The 21437-nt window shown below is 39.4% G+C and overlaps 1 protein-coding gene across 4 annotated transcripts in view; it reads right to left on the reverse strand.

Moving 5' to 3' along the window:
• Window positions 1–16144, reverse strand: part of LOC124131276 (neogenin-like) — a 162572-nt gene extending 146428 nt beyond the window's left edge. For all 4 annotated transcript variants that reach the window (XM_046494434.2, XM_046494436.2, XM_046494433.2 and 1 more), the window contains exon 1: window positions 15890–16144. In XM_046494434.2, the coding sequence (XP_046350390.1) occupies window positions 15890–15977 (88 nt within the window). In that variant the 5' untranslated portion in view covers window positions 15978–16144. The remainder of the gene's footprint in view (window positions 1–15889) is intronic.
• Between the last annotated feature and the right edge of the window lie 5293 nt (window positions 16145–21437).

A 21437-nucleotide genomic window follows, 5' to 3' on the forward strand; every position in this document is an offset into this window, starting at 1 on the left:
GATTATCAGAGGAACTGTTTACTGGAGCGAAGTCCTGCTGGGTAGAGCTACATTTGGACTACTAGAACCTGTATGGGTCTTGAATTGATTTTTTAGCCCAAAATGAAAGAGTATGACATACCCAAGATGTACTTTCCTTGACTTGCAATCTATATCAATAGCCCAGCATGACATCCCTCGTCACTGCGACCCATCACTTTCTTCACCACATCTCACCCACTAATGCACACAACATTACCCAGGAATCAGTTTTGGAGGGCATTTTTTTATTGTGAGGAGAAGCTGATGCATTCTAGCCCAGCTTGTGGTGTCTCAGAATGCACAGGAATAGATCCATCGTCTTCAAGCGACACAAACGATATTAAAAGACACAATGAGAAGAAATGTTAAAATTCCCCCCAAAATGTTTTAAACTGCTTTCCTACAACTATCATGTTCTATTTCAAGCAAAAGCAACTTAAATTCAAATTGAAAATTTTATTGAAAACTTCCAGAAAATGGAATCTATATTCAGAACGATTACAGTTGAATCATGAATAATTCAAACACTGAATCCGCTATACTCCAACTTAATTGCATCAATTAACACAAATATTTTATTACTCAAACTGTGACATCCATCAATTTTGGAATAAATGAATTGTACTTTTTCTTGTACCAAAAAAAAAGATTCAAAAGTATTCTGCTGTAAATTTCTATCTAGCTGAGAATTTCCATCTTTCACGAAATTTATCATAATTATTCTCTTCCTAAAAACAGCTAAAAAAATCATGCTAGTACATGAACAATTTCCTTATTTTTCACACACAAAAAAACCAAAATCTTTAAAAATTCAGAATAAGACAGATATTTCATCTGATTACATAATCAATAAATCAGTTCCCTGTCTGGTGCGCCATCAATAGTGCACATCTTTTACGACATTCGTCAAATTAGCAAATCAGAGTAAGATCATAAACTTAATATGGCGCCACAATCAATGCCAGTACTTAAACAGCTGTACAGATCAATGGCAAGAAATCCTTACATATTCTCATCAGTGATATTATCATAGCCATTCAGGATCAATCTTTTCAAAGACAGAGCATTGATTGTGGTTTGAAGAGCTCACTGAAGGAAACACACACATCTTTGATGACAGTTTAAGGTACATTGCCTTGCAGTGGTTCTGTGCTGTGAGGCTTTCGGCTGCAGTATTCAGGTTTGAGGGACTATATTTGCCAAAGAATTTTCTCGTCACGTATTCATTTCACTCTAATATTGGTCAAAATGCTTAAATCGCGGAAACTCTCGCCACCGAGAAACATGAGGGGTCTGGTTCCATTATATGGCTGCTGCCATTGGTTTCACTGAGGGTGTTAGGTTTATCACCGTTTTGAACAGTATTCCAGTTAAATCAGTGTCAGCTTTATGTGAGTGAGTGAGTGAGTGAGTGAGTGAGTGAGTGAGTGAGTGAGTGAGTGAGTGAGTATGGTTTTACGCCGCTTTTAGCAATATCACAGCAGGGGACACCAGAAATGGGCTTCACACATTGTTCCCATGTCGGGAATCGAACACGGGTCTTCGGCGTGACGAGCGAACGCTTTAACCACTAGGCTACCCGACTGCCCTATATGTGTGAGGAAAGCTCAAAGTGATGCAGGTCTCAGATGTTTTCTACTTTTAGGAATCCCATGAGGACAGTATGGTGCTGACAAACCTAGAATCATAATCATGGCACATTAATGCCGAGCGTCAGGCAGGGTAACAACAAGTACCATCTTTTAACATCTTTTGGTAGGATGCGGCCGGGGATTGAACCCCGGTGAGTGAGTGAGTGAGTGAGTGAGTGAGTGTGAGGGGAAATTGGGTTTAACGTCGCGTCCAAGATTATTGCACTTATATAGCGACGTGCATGCACGTGTATTTGTGTGTGTGGCTGCTTGTACCAGTCCGGACTAATGCCGATTTATAGTGCTAGCTCACTGAGATACCATGCCGCAGTTTAACATGAATACCCCACTCAGACACAGTATACTGACTCCGAGCCGACCAGTCCTTGTTTTAGCCCCTTATTGCCGAGCGCCAGACAGGGTAACAACAAGTACAATCTTTTAACGTCTTTTTGTATGACGCGGCCCGGGATCGAACCCTGGACCTTCCGCTCTCCGGGCAGACACTCTACCACAAGACCACGGAGGCGGTCGAGTGAGTGAGTGAGTGAGTGAGTGAGTGAGTGAGTGAGTGAGTGAGTATTTGGGCTGGCACAACTGAAGTTCAGTACAATTCGGTGAATCAACTCTGAGGGGTGAGTACACACTTACGCAAGTCCCACCATTATTTCATTCAAATTTATTCTCCTCACTGGCTCCCCATCTTTCTATTACTTTATCTGAATCTTAGAGATGCAGCCATCACAATGAGACCCGAAGGAGAACGTTAAGAAAAAGTCAAAGAGATTTGAAGGTTTTTAAACAGCCCTTGAAATAAAAACACAAACACAAGATCAAAAATATTCCCATGTTCCCCAACCCTTCAGCTTTCCCTTCCACATGACAGTGAATCATTGACATGTATAAACATGAACGCCAACGATAGACAGATTTTGTTCAGATGTGTTGAAAGTCTGCTTTTGAATAGCGCACTCTTGTTTAGTCAAGGCAATATGAAGAGGACACATTTACAGCTCAACCTCTCATGAGGGAGTCGGCTGATTGAAACCGTTGCCTACACACCGCTGCGTGCACCTTTACGTGTAAAATTGACATGACACAAAACGTAAACATTGTGCTGGCTGCAAGTTAAATGCAGCTTAAACAACAAACAGTATGCCCGCTGGGCGAGGACCTCTGACACGAAAATCAATGTATATCAAAACCCAACGAACGCATTCCGGTACATGGTACCAGAGGTAATATTGATCCCATACATACGAGTAGTTCCTTGTTGCCTCTCAACTGTCAAAGTGCCGCTCGTCTGTGACACAGCCTTTCTCAAACGATTTCGGTCAAAAAATGTATTCAATGGCGCTGTCGTCTCTTTATAGGAGTGGACAAATATGGTTCTAGCATTCCGTCATTTATCGTCCAAATCTCGTTCCCACAGGAGATATTGCTTTGGTGAGATCAAACGATATCTACATATCGCTTTTAAAAATCACTGATTTTTTCGCGTATTTTGATTTGAGAATGATACTGGATGATAAATCAAATCTCACCCTTGTGTCTTTTGAGAGCCTCGGAGTTTTTCCACTTTCATCAACTCGTATTGATATATTTGATATAAAAAGACACTTGGGTGAGATTCTATATACATCAGTGGAGGACAAGGCCAGATTACATCTGCCTGAACCTCATCAAGGTACTTTTACAATTATCCCCAAATTACAAAATAATCAAACACCTCTCAAACCCTACACAGACATAAAACAAATCGGTAATCTCTTGAAAATGCATAAAAAGACCATTGGCGCCATGCTGATGAAGAGGCACACTTTAATTCATAAATTTCAAGACAAGTAGAAGTGGTAGAAGACACTTAAGATCCAGTGTGAAACTCTGGCCATTTTGGGTTCCAACTTCTGACATAAGGAACTGCATATTCTGGTAACACAATGGATGCATCCACAGACGAGTCTGTCCGAGAAGTCGTTGTACACTAGAGAAATATCCTGCCTTGCTCATGCATATTTAAATTTCTGTTTAATCGCAACAAGTTGCCTCTTAGAATGATGTTCAAACAAAAAACTACAGGATGTGGGAACTTTATGACGGCAAGTTGATTGGTCTTGAATCCATATGGAATTAAAGGGATTTGAAAAAGTCATCACCAGGATTTTAATAACACAGAATTATCATGATATGAGGATTACACAACATACAAGTTCGTTTACTATTTATTCATTAAAGAACAAGGAATTCGAAACATTTACAAAAATTACTTACAAAAAGATTGTATTCAGATTTCAAATTTGTCATCTTAAACTCACAGAAATTGCCACGATATGGGAATACACTTCAAAACATTTGTAAATTTTATGGAATTCTGCAATGTATGTTTTGTATATATTAATCCAAATGGATTAAAAAAATAAAAAATTCTTATATTAGATTTATCAAAATAACTACCAAAATTATTTAGCCGGTGTACTGAATTATTATTAAAAATAAACCATACCCTCCAACCGTTAAAGTTGAGCACATAATTCTATGTTCTGATAGTAGACAAATAACATCCCAGTGAGCCTTGGCCGATTAGATTCACATGCTGAGGCTCTCAAGAAATGTGTCAAGAGCGTTAGAGGCTATTCTGATATTGATTTTGTCTACCTCAATAGCACTTCGGACAGAGAGTATAGTTCAGATATATGTGTCGCAACTGGAGAAAATCCTCCATGATTAATGGACAAATGCTGAACATAGCTAGTTCTTCCAGATTGATTTCGAACATTATTGATGCTCAGTACTAATCGAGACGAAGTAGGATTTCGTTTAATTGAATTACCAACTCCCTTTAGTAGTTGTAAGAACAGAGATATATCTGATTCCATCTTCCAGAACAATCCTTTTTGCACTGAATTTATCAAGTAAACCCAGCCAGCCAAACTTCGTCAGAATCCAAGGTGGTGATTCAATAGCTTGATTTATTTGTCGGACAATACCTCAATATACACATGTGGTCCAGCAAAACTGTCATTCGTCAAGCAAAACTGTCATCCGTCAAGCAAAACCTTCATCCATCACTCAAAACTTTCATCTGTCAAATTCTAAGAAATTACTTTCAAACAATTCCAAATACATGTAATGTCATCATTACTGTAATGTCTAAATATTCCCCAAAATGTTATTAGATTTTTTTCAAAGTGAAAATTTAAATGACAGCCACTAACAGCCATGTTGGGGTCTTGCACTTAAACCTTGTTGACGTAATCCATTTCTGATCGTGAAAATTGATGAGCTTATTGTTGCGATTAACTCAAGATGTAAACATAGCACCATTAATCAGCCGGTCGGCCCTAAGACAATTGACACGCCATCTGATCCTGTGCATGCCCAAATTGACAACTGCTCCAACCCAATCTCCAAGTGGTGAGTTCAACAGCCAAAATTGGCAGATTCCAATAGCTGAAATTGATGAGTCGGAATTCCTAAATTGGAGAGAGGTGTCAATTTCGGTCTTTTTTTTCATCATTGCCCCCCCTCACCCTTTCCGCAATGATCTGGACCATATGGTCACTTCGGAGGGATTGGACACTTCCCCATCATTAGAAACAAGTGCATCCCCTGGGAATGAGTTAGAGGTGAGTCACACCAAAGGGGGGAGGGGGGATTGGGAGGGGGAGGTTTTGGAGGGGTGGTGCCTTTGTTTCGATTGTCGGAATGTGCGGCCAGTAACAATAACACTTCACGGATCTGTATCGCCATCTTAACTCCACTAATTCCGCCCCTCTGGGTCGCCAAATAGCCATCGCAGCCTCTTGTGATCTCAACAAATTAAATCTTATGACTAACAGAGAAGTTTCAAAGAGCAAAAACAAAGTGCATCACTCCGCACAGAGCCACCATGGGATCTAATTTACTCCTCATTATTGTTTATAAACTTCCACCAAATATTATTCTTTGATGGGTGATATCGTAAAAGGGCAAACGATGGATTTAGCAGGCGCCAAGCAGAAGCATACTATTGAATCGAACATTGGCAATTTCATACCATTCTGTCTTCAGTTTTATAAGAGTGATTCAGTGAGGTTTAAGATGGTTTTCGACTAATTAAACCCCCGCAAACCACCCCAGGGCAGCCCTGATCCGACTTTTACAATAAATGTGTGCAAGTGCATGGTGGGAAATCTCAAATGTATTAAGACGCAAATCTGCATTACGTTAAAATGAAGGATTTTAAGAGAAAATTGACCTTTCACATGACAGTGTTGAAGTCTTAACAAAGTTGAAAGACAACATTAGCATAATATAATGAATCTTTCTAGATGAGGGCATCTCTTTGTTAAAAACTTTCGTAATTGTTCCTAAAAGGACACAGGCCAAAATAATCTGTTGAGCATCAGTGGAATTAACAAGTAAAAAAGGAAAAGGATTGGAGAGCATTTTGTCCAAATTGAGAAAATTCGCATTGCCTCTAATCTCGTTACTCCATTTCTTTGCTGTGGAGTCATTATAGCTTTCAATGGAAGAAAACACTTATTCTTAAGGCAGTTCCAGCAATGCTGGAAAGGACAGCTCTCAAAGGACAGCTCTCAAAGGACAGCTCCCAAAGGACAGCTCTCAAAGGACAGCTTTCAAAGGACGGGTCTCAAAAATAGCTCTCAAAGGACAGCTCTCAAAGGACATCGTACTAGCACCCTTCGTAAGTTGTTTTTTAAATCTTTGAACATCCATTTTTTTTTAAATATTATCAAATGCATTTGGGATGTTGTCACTTTTGGTCAACTAACATTTCCTCTCTGAAATAGTCCAATTGCCTTTCAATATATAATAGAAAACAGACAAGAGTGAGTGAGTGAGTGAGTTGGATCTTATGCCATTTGTTGCAATATTCAAGTGATATCACAGCACTGACACAAAAAATGGGTTCACACATTGTACCCATGTGGGGAATTGAAGCTTCCATTTCGGCCAAGGAATGGTCAGGTAGCCTAGTGGTTAAAGTGTTTGCTTGTCATGCCGAAGACCCGGGTTCGCTTCCCGACATGGGTACAATGTGTGAAGCCCATTTCTGGTGTCCCTGCCGTGATAATGCTGGAATGTTGCTAAATGCGGCATAAAACTCACTCACTCACTCACTCACTCACTCACTCACTCCATTTCGGCCAAATACTCATAATACAGACTACAACAGGCAGCTGGGCAGTGATGAACCCCTGTGGTCCAGCCAGATTGTATCTCCATGCAATCAACAACCTTGCAGAGAAATCAACACACATCAATCACACTCACAGCTTCATAACCAGAGCAGTGCTGCTGACCAGGGTTACACAACACAATAGACCTGACTGCTCCCAACACTGGCGAGGGGGGCTAATTACTCCACAGACCTTGTCACACCATAAACACTGGGAATTAACGACTTGGGTTATGTCACAGAGACCTTTAATTACCAGGTCAAAGGTCAATGACATTAATCAACAGTAACCAGATGGCAGGCTGACCCGGCATCGGATACCAACTGTCCCAAATTTACATGAACATAAATCATACATTTACTTGTAAACTAGACTAACATCTAGTCTCTGAAATGAACATATTGTAAAGAAAAAAACAGTTGTTCAATTATCTTAATGAAAAAATAATAAAAGGGAGCCCGGTGACTCTCTTCATCCTGACACTGCAGTAATCTAGACTTGCCAAACATTATAGACTTGCATGGGCTCTATTTGATATATATTTGTATCAGGGTCTGTAAGACCGACTACTTGTAAACCTACATTTATTTTTGTGCCCTGTCAACATTAATATTGATTATTTATGAAATAGTGGCAACATTTGAGCTTATATTGCATTTAATTATTATTTAAATAACAGTTTCCATAACAACCAACCAGTGATATTATTTTCAAGATAATTTATTCGAATGACATCTTTTGTATTTTCGTCTGAAGATTGTATCTCAGGACAAGGCTGGAATAATTAATATCTTAAAACAATGAAGTGGGCTTCACTGTTTAAAGACCAAACACTAACATCAAAGTATTCAGAGCCAAAAATCTTAGCTTTCATCTCTATGTTAATAAGCATTAAAGGGTTGTTAAACTTTATATGCCACATATATTAGATTAATTTCAACCTAAAAGTTCACACACAACAAACACTCCTATTCACTGATATTTTTTAAGTTAATTATTTAAATTTCAATGGCACCATTTGACATCTATCTTGACAAACAATGTCGCCATGTGACAAACGGATGGCGACAAGCAAGCTGCCATTTGATGTACACAGACATTTGAAAGGTCATCACAAATTACGAAAGTTGCCTTGTGTTACCGAAAACTGTCCTTGAGAATTTAACAGAAGCATATTTACCCCCAAAAAACAGCAACTTTATTCCAGAACCAACTTGATTATGCAATTCAGCGTCCAGAAGTGTCAAGAAAATGTGAACCTTTGGGCCTCGAATACGTAAGTCAATGATTATGCGCATAATTACTTATTCAATTCTGTAAACCTATATAAAATTGTGACACTGCCTTAGATCCAAAACAAAATGTTTTATCGATATGTCCAAGTGTTACTCACAATTAACTTTCATAGTAACTCATTTTCTGACTGAAAATAACTTGATCAATTTCCTTGCTGAAAAAAACCCAACAATCACGCAAGTTGAATTCATGATTTTTTTTCTCCATGATCATTCAAAACAGAAATGGTATTTTTCTCTTTTCAACTCGGGCGTTATGCCACTAGATTTTCAAGCTGGAGGTTAAACCGTTAACTCGGCTCAAATCTCTCAGCATTTTATCCACAGAGCTTTGATGTCCAAAAGAGTGGCATCAATATATGCCAGAGGTTAGGGCATTCAAGTTCTTTGACGCAAGCACTACATCAAATTCGCCATACTCCACTTTGAAACACAAAGCAAAAATCTGGTATCTGTAATTAGCAAATCAAGTTATATTCCATCACGTTTCTTCTCGCAGTGGTGAACATATTCTCATATTTCTTGGCGAAGTTAATACCTAAAGCCAGCGTCAATTTGTGCCATACAATACCAGGATTCTATGAGCGCCAATGGTAGGCTGATCTGCCTGACAACTTTGGCAGTTCCAGGGACAAAAATATCAGGCCAATTATTTGCCTATTTCCTGCAATGGGTTTCCGCACATATTTAGCATTGCATGTGCTGGTAGCGTACTAACATCAACATCACAGCGTTCCGTGTGCTGGTAGCGTACTAACATCAACATCACAAGGTCATGATTGCAGTGTAAAATGGTAAGACAGTTGTGTTTCTACTCACAACTATATTTGACATCCTACGTCAGTTTTCCGTACAAAGTAAATAATTGTTGTTTCTAATCCCACGATGAGCTTGTGTTATTGTGCGTATCGTCTTTCAGTGAGTAAGTGGGAAGGGTGTAACACTGCTCTGAACAGTATTTCAGTCATACCATGGCGGGTCAGCTTGATGTGGATGAAGAGATGAAGAGATGAAGTGTTTCTTTGTTTGTTTGAGGGATTGACATCATGAGCATTGATCCACGCAATTGGGATACGATGACATGCATCAACCAAGTCAGCGAGCCTGACCACCCGATCTGGTTAGTCGCCTCTGACAACAAGCATGGTCACCTTTTATAGCAAGCATGGGTTGCTGAAGACCTATTCTACTCCGGAGTGTGTAAGTCAAGGTTAAACTGTTTCGAAAAACCGCTACGACATGTATGGAGCTGAAAAAGGTTGAAACATAATCAGAGTGAACCGGCATTCGTACCATGATTATAGGATTCTGGCATGTCTAAGGGAGGCAACTCTGCACAGCAAATTGCTCTGCTGTTGACAACTGGGCCAGCCAAACTCTCTCCTCTTTCAGGAATATTGCAATGTGGAGATATTTACTCATCATGATCACACTGCTCCAAAAGACTTTCTTATTTACACTCTGATGCAAGTGTTAAATATATTTTGAGTGTTTGAAAAAAATATTCACAGCCGACATGAGATACTATATCATTATCAGATCCAAGATCACATTAAATAGATGAACACTGAATTAGCTTAAGTGCATGCATCTTTCCATTTTCAAAAAACATATCAGGCGAGGTCCTTTTTCAGTAATAGCGGAGAATCTTATCTCGCTGTCAGCGATATCTACAATGCTCAAAAATGGAGTCTCATAAACACTTCAAATAAGCTGATGGAGTCATCCACTTATTGAAAAACTTTTAGAAAGTTTCCCTACAGCGTTTCAACATTGTGACAGGCGAGACCTTTAAGGTAAATCTGTCAGAAAAAAAGACATTGCTATTCAGGCTGGATAGCTTTAAAATCTTTTTTTTTAAATTGTCTAGACTATCCTGTATAATGTTAAAGGAAGCACCTTCATAATAAAAGGGGTACGCCTTATTCTACAAATCTGTGTTAACAATAAGACAATCATAAGTCTGCATTTATATACAGGAGTTACGAACGTCTTAGCAGCACAATTACTATGTAGAGCAAGGCCCTGTTCAAAAAAGTAATCGTCAGTGCTGAGGTGATTGTAACTCCCATACTTTAACATAGACTTATGACTGTCGTAGTGCTAAGGTGATTGTAACTCCCATCCTGCACGTAGACTTATGACTGTCGTAGCACTAAGGTGATCGTAACTCCCATACTGCAACATAGGCTTAAGATTGCCAGAGCAATAAGTATGTTTTATATAACCTGGGTTCTGGATCACAAATCTCTTTTCATGAAAGAACAAGTCCAATTTTTTAAATTTCACATGTCATCACCATCAAACAAACCTTTTTTTTAAGTTGTAAGTGAAGTTCAGCGTTATTTGAGTTTCATATTTTTTATCCTTTTTTACCCACTTTCTTATCTCGTGGGCGAGGCTGATTATCCCACTGGTAGCAGCTCCTCTACGAGCTGAAACCTCCTCTGCCCATGTCCTGGATGTGTAAATAAACACGCCAAGTGGATTGAGATATTTACACCTTCCACAAATATGCCCTGTTATAGGAAAGCCAGACCTGAGACTGAACTGAACACTACACTGAATCGATTAACACTTCACCGGTTATACGCTGGGGTCATGGGTGGTATCTTACTGACACCCTTTTCACGAAATAATAAGATATATTTGGATAATAATTTGTCAAATCTCCTTCAGCCTATGACAATTACCCCATACCAATGTAGAACACATTAAACATTTCATGCACATCAAAATTAACTGATAGTTATGTTTATTCCTTATAGACAAGCATATTTGGATTTGTAAGTTTGTTTGTTTGTTGTTTAATGCTGCACTCAGCAATATTCCAGCTATATGACGGCGGTCTGTAAATAATCAAGTCTGGACCTGACAATCAGTGATTGACATAATGAACATCGAACCACGCAATTGGGATAAGATGACATGCATCAACCAAGTCAGTGAGCCTGACCACCCGATCCCGTTAGTCGCCTTTTACGACAAGCATAGTCGCCTTTTACGGCAAAGAGCTTCTGTTTGTATAAAGTCCCGTATTGAGGGAAATATGTTATTGTGCAAATACTGCAATGTTATAGGATCTCCTTGTTTCCACATACTGATGTTAAATTGTTGCTAGGTTCGTGATTTTATGACATTCATTATTATGAGGTCCATGACACCATGGATGATGGGTCTATAATGTTGTTTCACTGGATCCATGAAACCATGTGTCAACAAATCTTACATCACTCGGTCCATGACGCCATGGATCCACGATGTTTACGTCAATGGGTCCATGACGCTATGGGTCCACGATGTTCACATCACTTGGTCCATGACGCTATGGGTCCACAATGTTCACATCACTTGGTCCATGACACTATGGGACCATGATGTTCACATCACTTGGTCCATGACACTATGGGTCCACGATGTTCACATCACTTGGTCCATGACGCTATGGGTCCACGATGTTCACATCACTTGGTCCATGATGCAATGGGTCCATGATGTTCACATCATTCACATCAGTGGATCCATGATGCCATAGGCCCACAATGATTACATCACTTGGTCCATGACGTCATGGGTCCATAATGATTACATCACAGGATCCAAGTCATCGGTCCACAATTTATATCTCACTGGCTCCATGACGCAATGACGTCAATGCCTGTACAGCAGTAATCCACTGTAAAACTCAACCAAAACACCTCACCTCACACACAACTCTCCCCTCTCTATCCAACTCCCTGTTGCCAATAGCAACGCCGCATCACCCCCTGAATCTTTCCCACCCTAACAGAAACTCCCATTCCACTGTTTTATACATTAAAACAATTCAAAGTTTTGAAAACATGCCATAAACATTTGGTGTAGCTGGGTTTGTTTCTTTGTTCTTATATTAGCAAAAGTTTCATGACAAAATCGGTGTTTAAAAATTACAGAACTTAAAATAAATGCAAATTAAATTTTTCTGTTTTTAAATTTGGAAGAAGAAAACGTGAAAATGATACCCTTGAAAAAAGGCCATCGCAGTTACACAAACTCTCCAAGTTTTTCCAAACATTCCCAGCCGTAAGTATTTCTCAAGACCTCGACTTCGTTTGTGTAATGTTTCCTTAGGCCCTATGATGTGATAACACGTGATAACACATCAGTGATGCTCATAGCAGATGTCAGTTTCACCCAATGACAGACAGGCATGGCATGTCAAAGACGGATAATACTGTTAACACATGACCATGTTTCAACAAAGAAATCAACTACATTTCAGGAGGGGGAATTCTGCTCATTTCAAATGATGAACGTCAAAGTCACAACACATTGTTCTTAGTAATATTTTAATAGAATGATATTTTTTTTATGAAATATTATTGTGATATCCAAAGTATAACTTGGTCAAATGCCTTTTTTAAAAAGGAACAGTAAGACCTCCGCCCGTATCCCCCCAAAAAAATATATTTAAAAGGATTGAGCGGTGAGGCGAGAGTATATAACTTTTGGAGGGGGGATATGGGCGGAAGTCTTTCCAATGAAATAATATTCTTTGTATCATATGATAAATAGAATTATAGGTCATTGACATAAGACCCCTTCAAAAATTCATGCTTTTGTACATGCTTTTGTGTTACCATGGTTACATATATGTTATTTCTGCATGATAAACGATGATCATCATGAGTTTCAAAATAAATTTGAATATGGTCCCTTCGACTTAGGCCCAAATATAACCTCTCTGAAAAAACATAATTGGCAGTTGAAACGAGTTTCCTGCTCTGAAAGATTATAAATGGTTTGTCCGTAGCATAATGCAACCATTTCACCCAGTAGTCTAGATGGACAATACCAGATGGTGGCACAAACAAAAGGAAGGCTGCGGGGATGGGGGCTCGGCTCCAAATAAGTGTTGGTCAGAATCCAGAAACAAACATGTTTTAGGTGGCCTTACAAAATATGACAAAAACTATTAAAATTCAAAGAACAACCACAAAAGGTTATTGCCAAGACAACCCATCACGGGTCAACAACTTTGACCAGATCAAATGATCAATCAGTTAATCATACAGATATTAAATTGATCAAAATCAATTCAATTAAAAGACAAGTTGATTTTATGGAAGCTTTGTAACTGCCGAGCTCGGCCAAACGGACCATAAAAATGAAAACAAAGGCCATTAAACGGGTGTACTTTTCACAGGGTGGTCTCTTGTCCTAAATTCACAGCCTGATGTTTATTGCGCAATTAACAGGGGGAAAAACAGCTGACTCCAGAGCAATGTACAACCTCCAACTCAATGCCTTGGGTGTCATTACAAACCTCATTAATTAGGCTCTTGTTCATGACAAAAGGTTGGCAAGTAAAGGGAAATTCAATAGTGGTTCCCTTCAGGTGAATTTACTCATAAAAAGGACATGTCCGCCAGGCATAATTTGTCCATGGGTCGTAAATTTCCGAAACAGTCCGTGACAAATATGTCAATGAATCCACCTGTGACTGGTCTTGTGTCATAGAATACCTTGGATAAACTTCATTATTTCATATTGGTGGTATGTAGAAAATATTGAAACCATGATAGAAAATAAACTGAGAAAAGTCAGAGATTCAATTTCTAAAGCGTATATTGATCGGACTTATATTCTTGGCCAGGAGCACAGCCTATATTTAGATCTGTTCCATTTGTAAGCGTTTCAAATGAGATGACATTATTGGTTCGAATGTTCTAATGTCAAACTGAGCAGGATGAATTTTTACCTCAATGATTAAATGTATTATTAATTCAATCAATCAAACTAAATCTCTATATGACAGATACATATCCCATTGACATATTGATAAAAAAATAATAAAAGTAACAATTCCGAACTGAAAACCAACATTGTTACTTTCAGAACTGTCCACATGACAAAAAACTGACAACTTTAAGGATTCAAATAAAAGCAATTACAATCAATCATTGAAATAATAACACTGAATTTTCCTTGTTATAAAAAGAGTCAGATACCCTTCTATTGATGTCTTCGAGACTATGATATTACTGGTTGAAAATATGGATTTATTCAAATTTGACAAGTGATATAATTTGAATATTAGATAATAACAAGAAAGCTAACAATACAATCATCACGCAATTACCGCAAACCAAACAGTACACACACGTTAATCACAATATCAATTTTCTGTTCAGCGCAGAAGTCACCTACTCGTCTCCACACAGCAACATCTTCAGACTTTAATCAATACGAATCTCTCTTATGTTGCAAATATTTCTTGCCACAATCAATTGAGAAAACAAATATTGCCTCCATAACGCTTAACACTAAAAATGCACGAACTTGCTCAAACCAGATTCTGGTTTCTGATTAGATAAATCACCTCCCCAAATGGTACGATTTTTATAACCTAGAGGAATGGCCAAAACTGCAATAATGCATTAAATCACAAAAGAATTCTCTCCGAAGACTTAATCATACAGACACACCAGACGTACCTATCCCTCTGACTTCAGGGATATGAATAATATTTCATCATGTCATTGTGACCTATAGATATATTCCTCTAAGCGTACAGCTCTCTCCTATGCGATAAAAACGTCAACTGGTAATTGCTAGCTTACGGATTCTACACCGCTGTTAATATAGCTCAGTGAATTTGCAGTAACAAACACCAAATGGCATTTGCATATTTATCAATTCTATGAATACGTTATTCCCTGAGCACTGAGTATAAATAACAGTGTTAGTTGTACTATGTTGATGAAAGTATCATATATAACACCCAACGAATGGTCTTGTCACATAGTTCAACAGTGTTCAACCCAACAGACTGCCATCCTTTCAAATCGCCACCACCTGGCAAAGCGAAGGCTACACATATGTAGGCACCTCTAATCCTCTTTGTCCGCTGGATATAACACAATGAACTATTATCATCTCGATAAACTGATTAATTACGTCACGTTGAGTCTACTTTGTATATTATCCAGAAGCATGTGGGATTATGACGTGTATAGTCCTTGGCTAATACTGTAAGAGCATGTAAAATTTGCATCGTGAATTAATTCGTCTGCAACGCGCTCAGACGTTTTCGTTTTGCAAAAGTGTATATATCTGGGTAATACATGAAATATTGTTAAAATTTGTTGAGACGGATTATAGGGCTGAATAACATCCGATTGTGCGGTCAAATGCTATCACTTTTGAAAACCCTCCGTTGAAATTGATATATTAAATTTGTGTTTCGGAATATGAAGGAGATTTGTGATTCTAAATCTACGTAAAATACTAAATCATAAATATATTTATATTTTCATCATTTCTTGAACACCAAACACCACCATTGAGCAAACAAGGGTTATCGTTGATCATTTCAAACTCTTTTTGACAAGTTAAAAAGTTTACCCTTTTAAAACATAAACACTCCGTTTCTTTTTATCTGGAAAATTGTGTCGCCATATCCTCGGCTCGCAGAGACAATATGTGGCATTGAACAGAATCCTGAACAAGTTTGACAGCTGAAACCCGTCAACCTTATTTCTTCAAGACGGGCCATGTTGTCAATTTCGGTCGACTTGAACAAACAATAGCGAACGGGACATATTCGACCGCACAGGGGGGTACTTTTTAGATTCGAGTTGTAGTTTCGCCAAACTTGCCAATACAAGTAGCAAAGCTGTGAAACTTGTAATAACACCACGATTGGTACTTGGTGTTAGTGTAGCAATCGTGGGTTTAAAATGCAAAGCATGCGAAAAGTTATAAAGTAAACACGTACCGACTAGCGCAAGGGCCGTTTGTAGACTCAAGTAAATCCTCATCCACGATGAAACTCCGGTGAGTTTCTCAGCGAAGCAGTTCGCCATTTTGCGCTACCCTTGCAATCCACGTAACCTTCTAGTCCTGTTATAGTTTAAAATCCACATATGTACAATTTCACGTGCATATATCCTCTCAAAACACACAAACAAATGACGGGAACAGTGCTACATCGTCCCTTCGCTCGAGCTACATCGCCATGCAATGCTTTGAATAGAGGTTGGGTCAGTATTCCCATATAAGGAAAGGTCACGGGTCAGAGTTCAACGCGGCCTCCATTATTTGTAAAGGTCGGTGGTTATTTTTAGCGCAGAGCAATTTGCATACGGTAAACACTCGCTAGAGGGCGCTCACTGCAAGGAACATGCGCCGCTGTCTGCTGGCTGTCAATCATCGGGAGACAATGAAAGTGAGACAGGGAGTCTTGATTTTTATTGTGAAGATGTCCAATTTAAGAATTGTGCACGATTGCGTGGAAACAACGGGCGGCTTTGTGATACAGGCGTCTGCTGTTACGATATCGATGTACTTGGTCTCTCAAGTGACTCCTCGCGTCCAGAGTTACGAGACGGAAGTTCTGTTTTCTCATCACAGTGTTCTAACGGTTGCAGGTCAATACACATTACCGGCGAGTTAGTCTCGATCAGATGTATATTGCGACATGGGCTGTGTGAATGATCAGGAATGCTAATATCTGGCATCGCCACTATCATCATCATCATGAACATTATCAATATAATAATAATAATCATCATCAGTAATACGAAAGCGGCGTTTAACCCAACCCAATCACGCACTCAATAATTTCATCATAAGTAATATATCACCATCAGCATCTGTTATGATCATTATTTCAGCCGTTATTTATATCAATTTCATCATCATCATCATCATTACTATTATTATTAGTAGTAGTATCATTATTTTTAGTATTATTATTATCATTATTATTATTATATTATTATTATTATATTATTATTATTATTCACTTTGTGAGACTGATAGTGTAGCCAGCCAATATGCAGCATCTATACAATCCTATATTAATGAGGTCCACAGACGTTGTATTCATGGCGTCACGTTCAGGTGGAACGACGTACAGACTCATTCTGATGGCCCCGGGCAGTGTCCATAGTTTCTGCCACTTCAGCTAAATTGCACTTTCATTTTCCCTTAAGGTTATTTTGATGTTTAAAAGGATTATTTCATTCAACCATTGGATGTCAAGTACTCTTCTCAGCTGTGTTATGTTAGCCCAAAGGCTAGTGCGTTGTCCCGTGTCACGGAAAACCCAGTTCGAGTCCCGCATTGAAACAAAGCGCCAAAGAGAGCCTTCGAGCGATACCCAAAGGCTGGAAGACCTAAACTGACCTAAATTCGCCCGCCCCTTCTTTTGAAATCCAAATATAGCATGTTTGTAGGCAATAAAATTGACTGAGAGAGCATTTTGATATTTTTAACCCTTCCCTAATAATGCTGGACCTTCCGCTTAAAAAAGCAGCGCTTGGACTGAGGATTCGATGACTACCTTTAGTGCCAATTGTTTTCGAATCCAGTGCCGAAAACCCTACACAAAAGAAATGAATAAATGGTAAACATTTCCTATGCACGTGCACACCACTATGTCTCAACCTAATGTCTACGTACTTTTATGTAAATACTAATTGTTGTTCTGATAATTAATATTAAATTATATGTGGCACGTACACAAATTAATTGTCCATGCTATCTGATCCAACTCGCATTTCCTATACAAGAAATTTGTATATCTATAAATTTCGTGGTTCCGGAAACTGTGGTATTACATGCATAGGTTTTAATTAACAATAAATAGGTTGTTTAGTTTCTGCCCGACATATGGACTTTATTCCCTATTCCACTGTACTCGAAGAACCTCATAAAGTCTCTTCATTTAAATATAATTATACCATTGCACCAGTGGTTTTGCCGTCTCATTTCTACTTTATTAACTCAATTACTGCAGCGTTGAAATATACACCGCGACTGTCCGGCTCAGTGGGTGATTCCATTTCAACTAAAGGGATGCCAGCATACTGAATGTGGAATCATCCCATCATGTATGCAGAGAAATAGACGAACATTGTCTATAGAATCTTTCATTGTACAATACATTTCAGTCTTTAAAAAAGAAATAGACACATAGTCTATGGAATATTTTATTACACAATAAATGTCTGTTTTCAAAAAAAGAAATAGACAATCATAGTCTGTGGTTTGTTTTATCATACAATAAATTACGCTCTTTTTTAAACTAATATTTTCTAAAGCTGATTTAATCGTGGACAAGCGAGCAGATTTTTCTGTTGTTATGATCTTAACTGGTTTACTCCATATATCGTGCTTGTTCCGAAATACGGAAGAGTCGACATATGATCGAAGATACCGTCTCATTTTCTCTTATTTTGCCACCAGCGAATAATTTTGACAGCAACATATTAAAAAATACCGGATCATGTGATAACTGCTGCACCATATTAACACGGAACAATATATACGTTTGTATGAACGCGATCCACATTTCTAAAGTTGGCGCAACTCGGAGAAAAATGGACTCGGCCATGCTGCTATCAGCTGTTACGTCAATATCGGCTCCGGCAATTTACTCAAGCGCGTGTCAACACCAAGAAGACGAAATCAGCGGCAGTTTGTATCTCGCAGATCAATTAGGAAGAAATATTACGCAAGATTTACAACGTTAAGTGCATGTGTTTGATACCTCGCGATGCACGAATTCTCTAATCTGTGCCGCGGTGCTCGCCGTCTCTGCAATGGGACGCCATGGCACGTCTTGTCAATTTCACACTTTTCACCCAAGGGACGATACTCTTGCGTCACGTGCTGCACGTGCAACGCGTTGAAAGCTCGCACCGCGGGAAAAGGCAGCTGTAATCAAATCCCGATGTCACGCATTGGAAATCGTCACTGTCAGGAAATAGACGTAAAGTAAATAAGCGGACGTGTGTTTGAAGGCTGTAACATCTTATTGTGGTTTTACTGATGACTAACTTGCTAAATCAGAATATTATATTTTAAAGACAAACGTCAGTCATACTTCACATTTTTCGATTTGCAAATACAATAATGGCATGTGAAGTTCGAGGCGTTTTCGTTGTCTTGAAAAAAACGACACCTCAATGACGTGTGCGTAAATAACAGGGAGACAATCCCGGAAGTGTCATTGATCAAGTCTTGAATCTCAATGTGAGTTGACACGTGTATGAAATTTATTTGTCATGGACTACAAGTTACAATAACCATGAAAATCCGGGTTACAAATGGTCTTCAGCAACCCATGCCTGCCGTAACAGGCGACTAGCGGGATCGAGTGGTCAGGACCATGTTCTACAAAGCGGTTACCGTTACGACTGTCGTAAGTCGATGTTGAAACTATGGGAGTTACGATCGCTTTATGAAGCGGGACCCAGGCTCACTGACTTGGTTGATGTATATCATAGTATCCCAATTGCGTAGAACGATGCTCATGATGTCAATCACTGAATTGTCTGGTCCAGACTCGATAATTTACTGACCACCGTCATAGAGCTGGAGTATTGCTGTTTTTGGCGTAAACCCACGTATCTGTCAAGGTGCGCTCGAATCCAACAGTGACAATGTTGGTCGCTGACCCCGAGCCAAGTGGGTTTCCGGGTTAGAACAGGTTGCCATGCATCAACCTATTCTTGACGTAAGAGGTGACTAACTGGATCGGGTGGTCAGACGCATTGACTTGTTTGATCCGACATCGTGGATCGTTGCTCACAATATCAATCACTGGATTGTCTGGTCCAAACTTATATATACGGTAGTTGCAATGTTGCTGAGTGCGGCGTCAAATAACAAACACACGTAGTCACTCACACACACACACACACACACACACACACACAGAGAGAGAGAGAGAGACTACCCCATGCATAGTGGGCAAGGGTGGTAGGGTAGCGTAGTGATCGAATCGAATCCCCACATGGGTACAACGCGTGAACCCCATTTCGACGTGATATTGCTGGAATATTGCTAAATGCGGCGTAATAACCAAACGTACCCATTCACTTATTTTAGTGGGCTCTTGCACCGTTCCACACTCGATTATAAAACAGGAATATAATATCAGTGATATAAACAAGATCGACTGAATTTTATTATTATAGGGACTAAAATAAATTACAATTTCGTTCTTTCTTTATCCGTTAGACCCGTCTAGATGTGAGAATGTTCTATTTCGATCTGGTATAAAGGTAGCCACAGGCACGCAAGAAACATGAAAGGAACTTGAAACATCACCTATCCTATAAAGGGGTTCAACTGTTTGTAATGACAGTATAAACAATTTATATACACGGGAGTAACCGACGTGTGTTCAACACTTTAGTCAACACTGCCGACCCTTTCAATATGCCCGGGGTGACTGAACAGCAAATATTGAATATGTTACAAGTGTTTCCAACGATGACACTTTAACACACTGCGCCAACAGACAAATAACAGTTCGGCAATACGCCATCACATCTAATGTAAACATATACCTACGATATGGTCTTACCACACCGCAAAAAGGGCTCGGTTAGACAGTGCAAGGAGCTTTTCGAGTGGTACTTATGCTTGTCTGGTATTCTTGTCATAATCAAAACTCTCATCTGTGCGTCGTTTCGACATTAACGTAGAAGTTTGCCGGGGGTGTACATATGGGTTGCTTGTTATCTGTGCTGAATTCTTTTGCAGAAAGTGTCATTTTTTGATTGACTGGGCTCCTGTTTACCTTAAGTATCATTCGTCACCACTCGCCCCTTTCCGTCACCACTCGCCCCTTTCCGTAACCTGCAAGAAGACTCGTCCCCGAATGTTATGTGCGAAAATACGACAAACCAATCAGAATGCGCGTATGATTTCAAGTTCTTCGTCAAAGAATCCCTCGGAAATAATTTTTGATTTTACATATGTCATGCATCTATAAATATACCCAAGACACAGTTAAATGTGCTCAATCATACTGTATAATTTCGCATGTCCAGATGTGCTTTAAATTGCATCTGAAACATATATAATATATGGGGAAATATATGTGAACCATTACGCAACGAGTTGACAAATGTTTTAGGTATGCCCGTTTGCGCTAAGACGGAGCCCGGTCGCAAAAATGGCCACGAGAGGGACACGTGGCTTTTCGGCTTGTCCCGGAATAACACGAGTTGGTCACGAATGCCTAAAGTAGGCCAGAAGCGCAAAACTTCTGTTATTCGTTACCACTCGCTTCTTTCCGTAACCCCATTCGGCTTGTCCCGGAATGGCACGAGTTGGTGACAAATGAATGACAGGAACCAGTTTGAACTTTGAACTATGGAGCTGGTCCGTATTCGTAAACCTGGAAACATAATTGGGCCGAACCGTTATTCGAACCCACAATCATAGGTTTCTGGCGTGTCCAAGGGACGCAACTCTGCACAGCGAATCGCGGCGCCTCAGACGACTGGGCCACCCGTGCCCCCCCT

The sequence above is a fragment of the Haliotis rufescens genome, unplaced genomic scaffold (assembly GCF_023055435.1).
Source record: "Haliotis rufescens isolate VD_foot unplaced genomic scaffold, xgHalRufe1.0.p SCAF_14, whole genome shotgun sequence".
Taxonomy (NCBI): domain Eukaryota; kingdom Metazoa; phylum Mollusca; class Gastropoda; order Lepetellida; family Haliotidae; genus Haliotis; species Haliotis rufescens.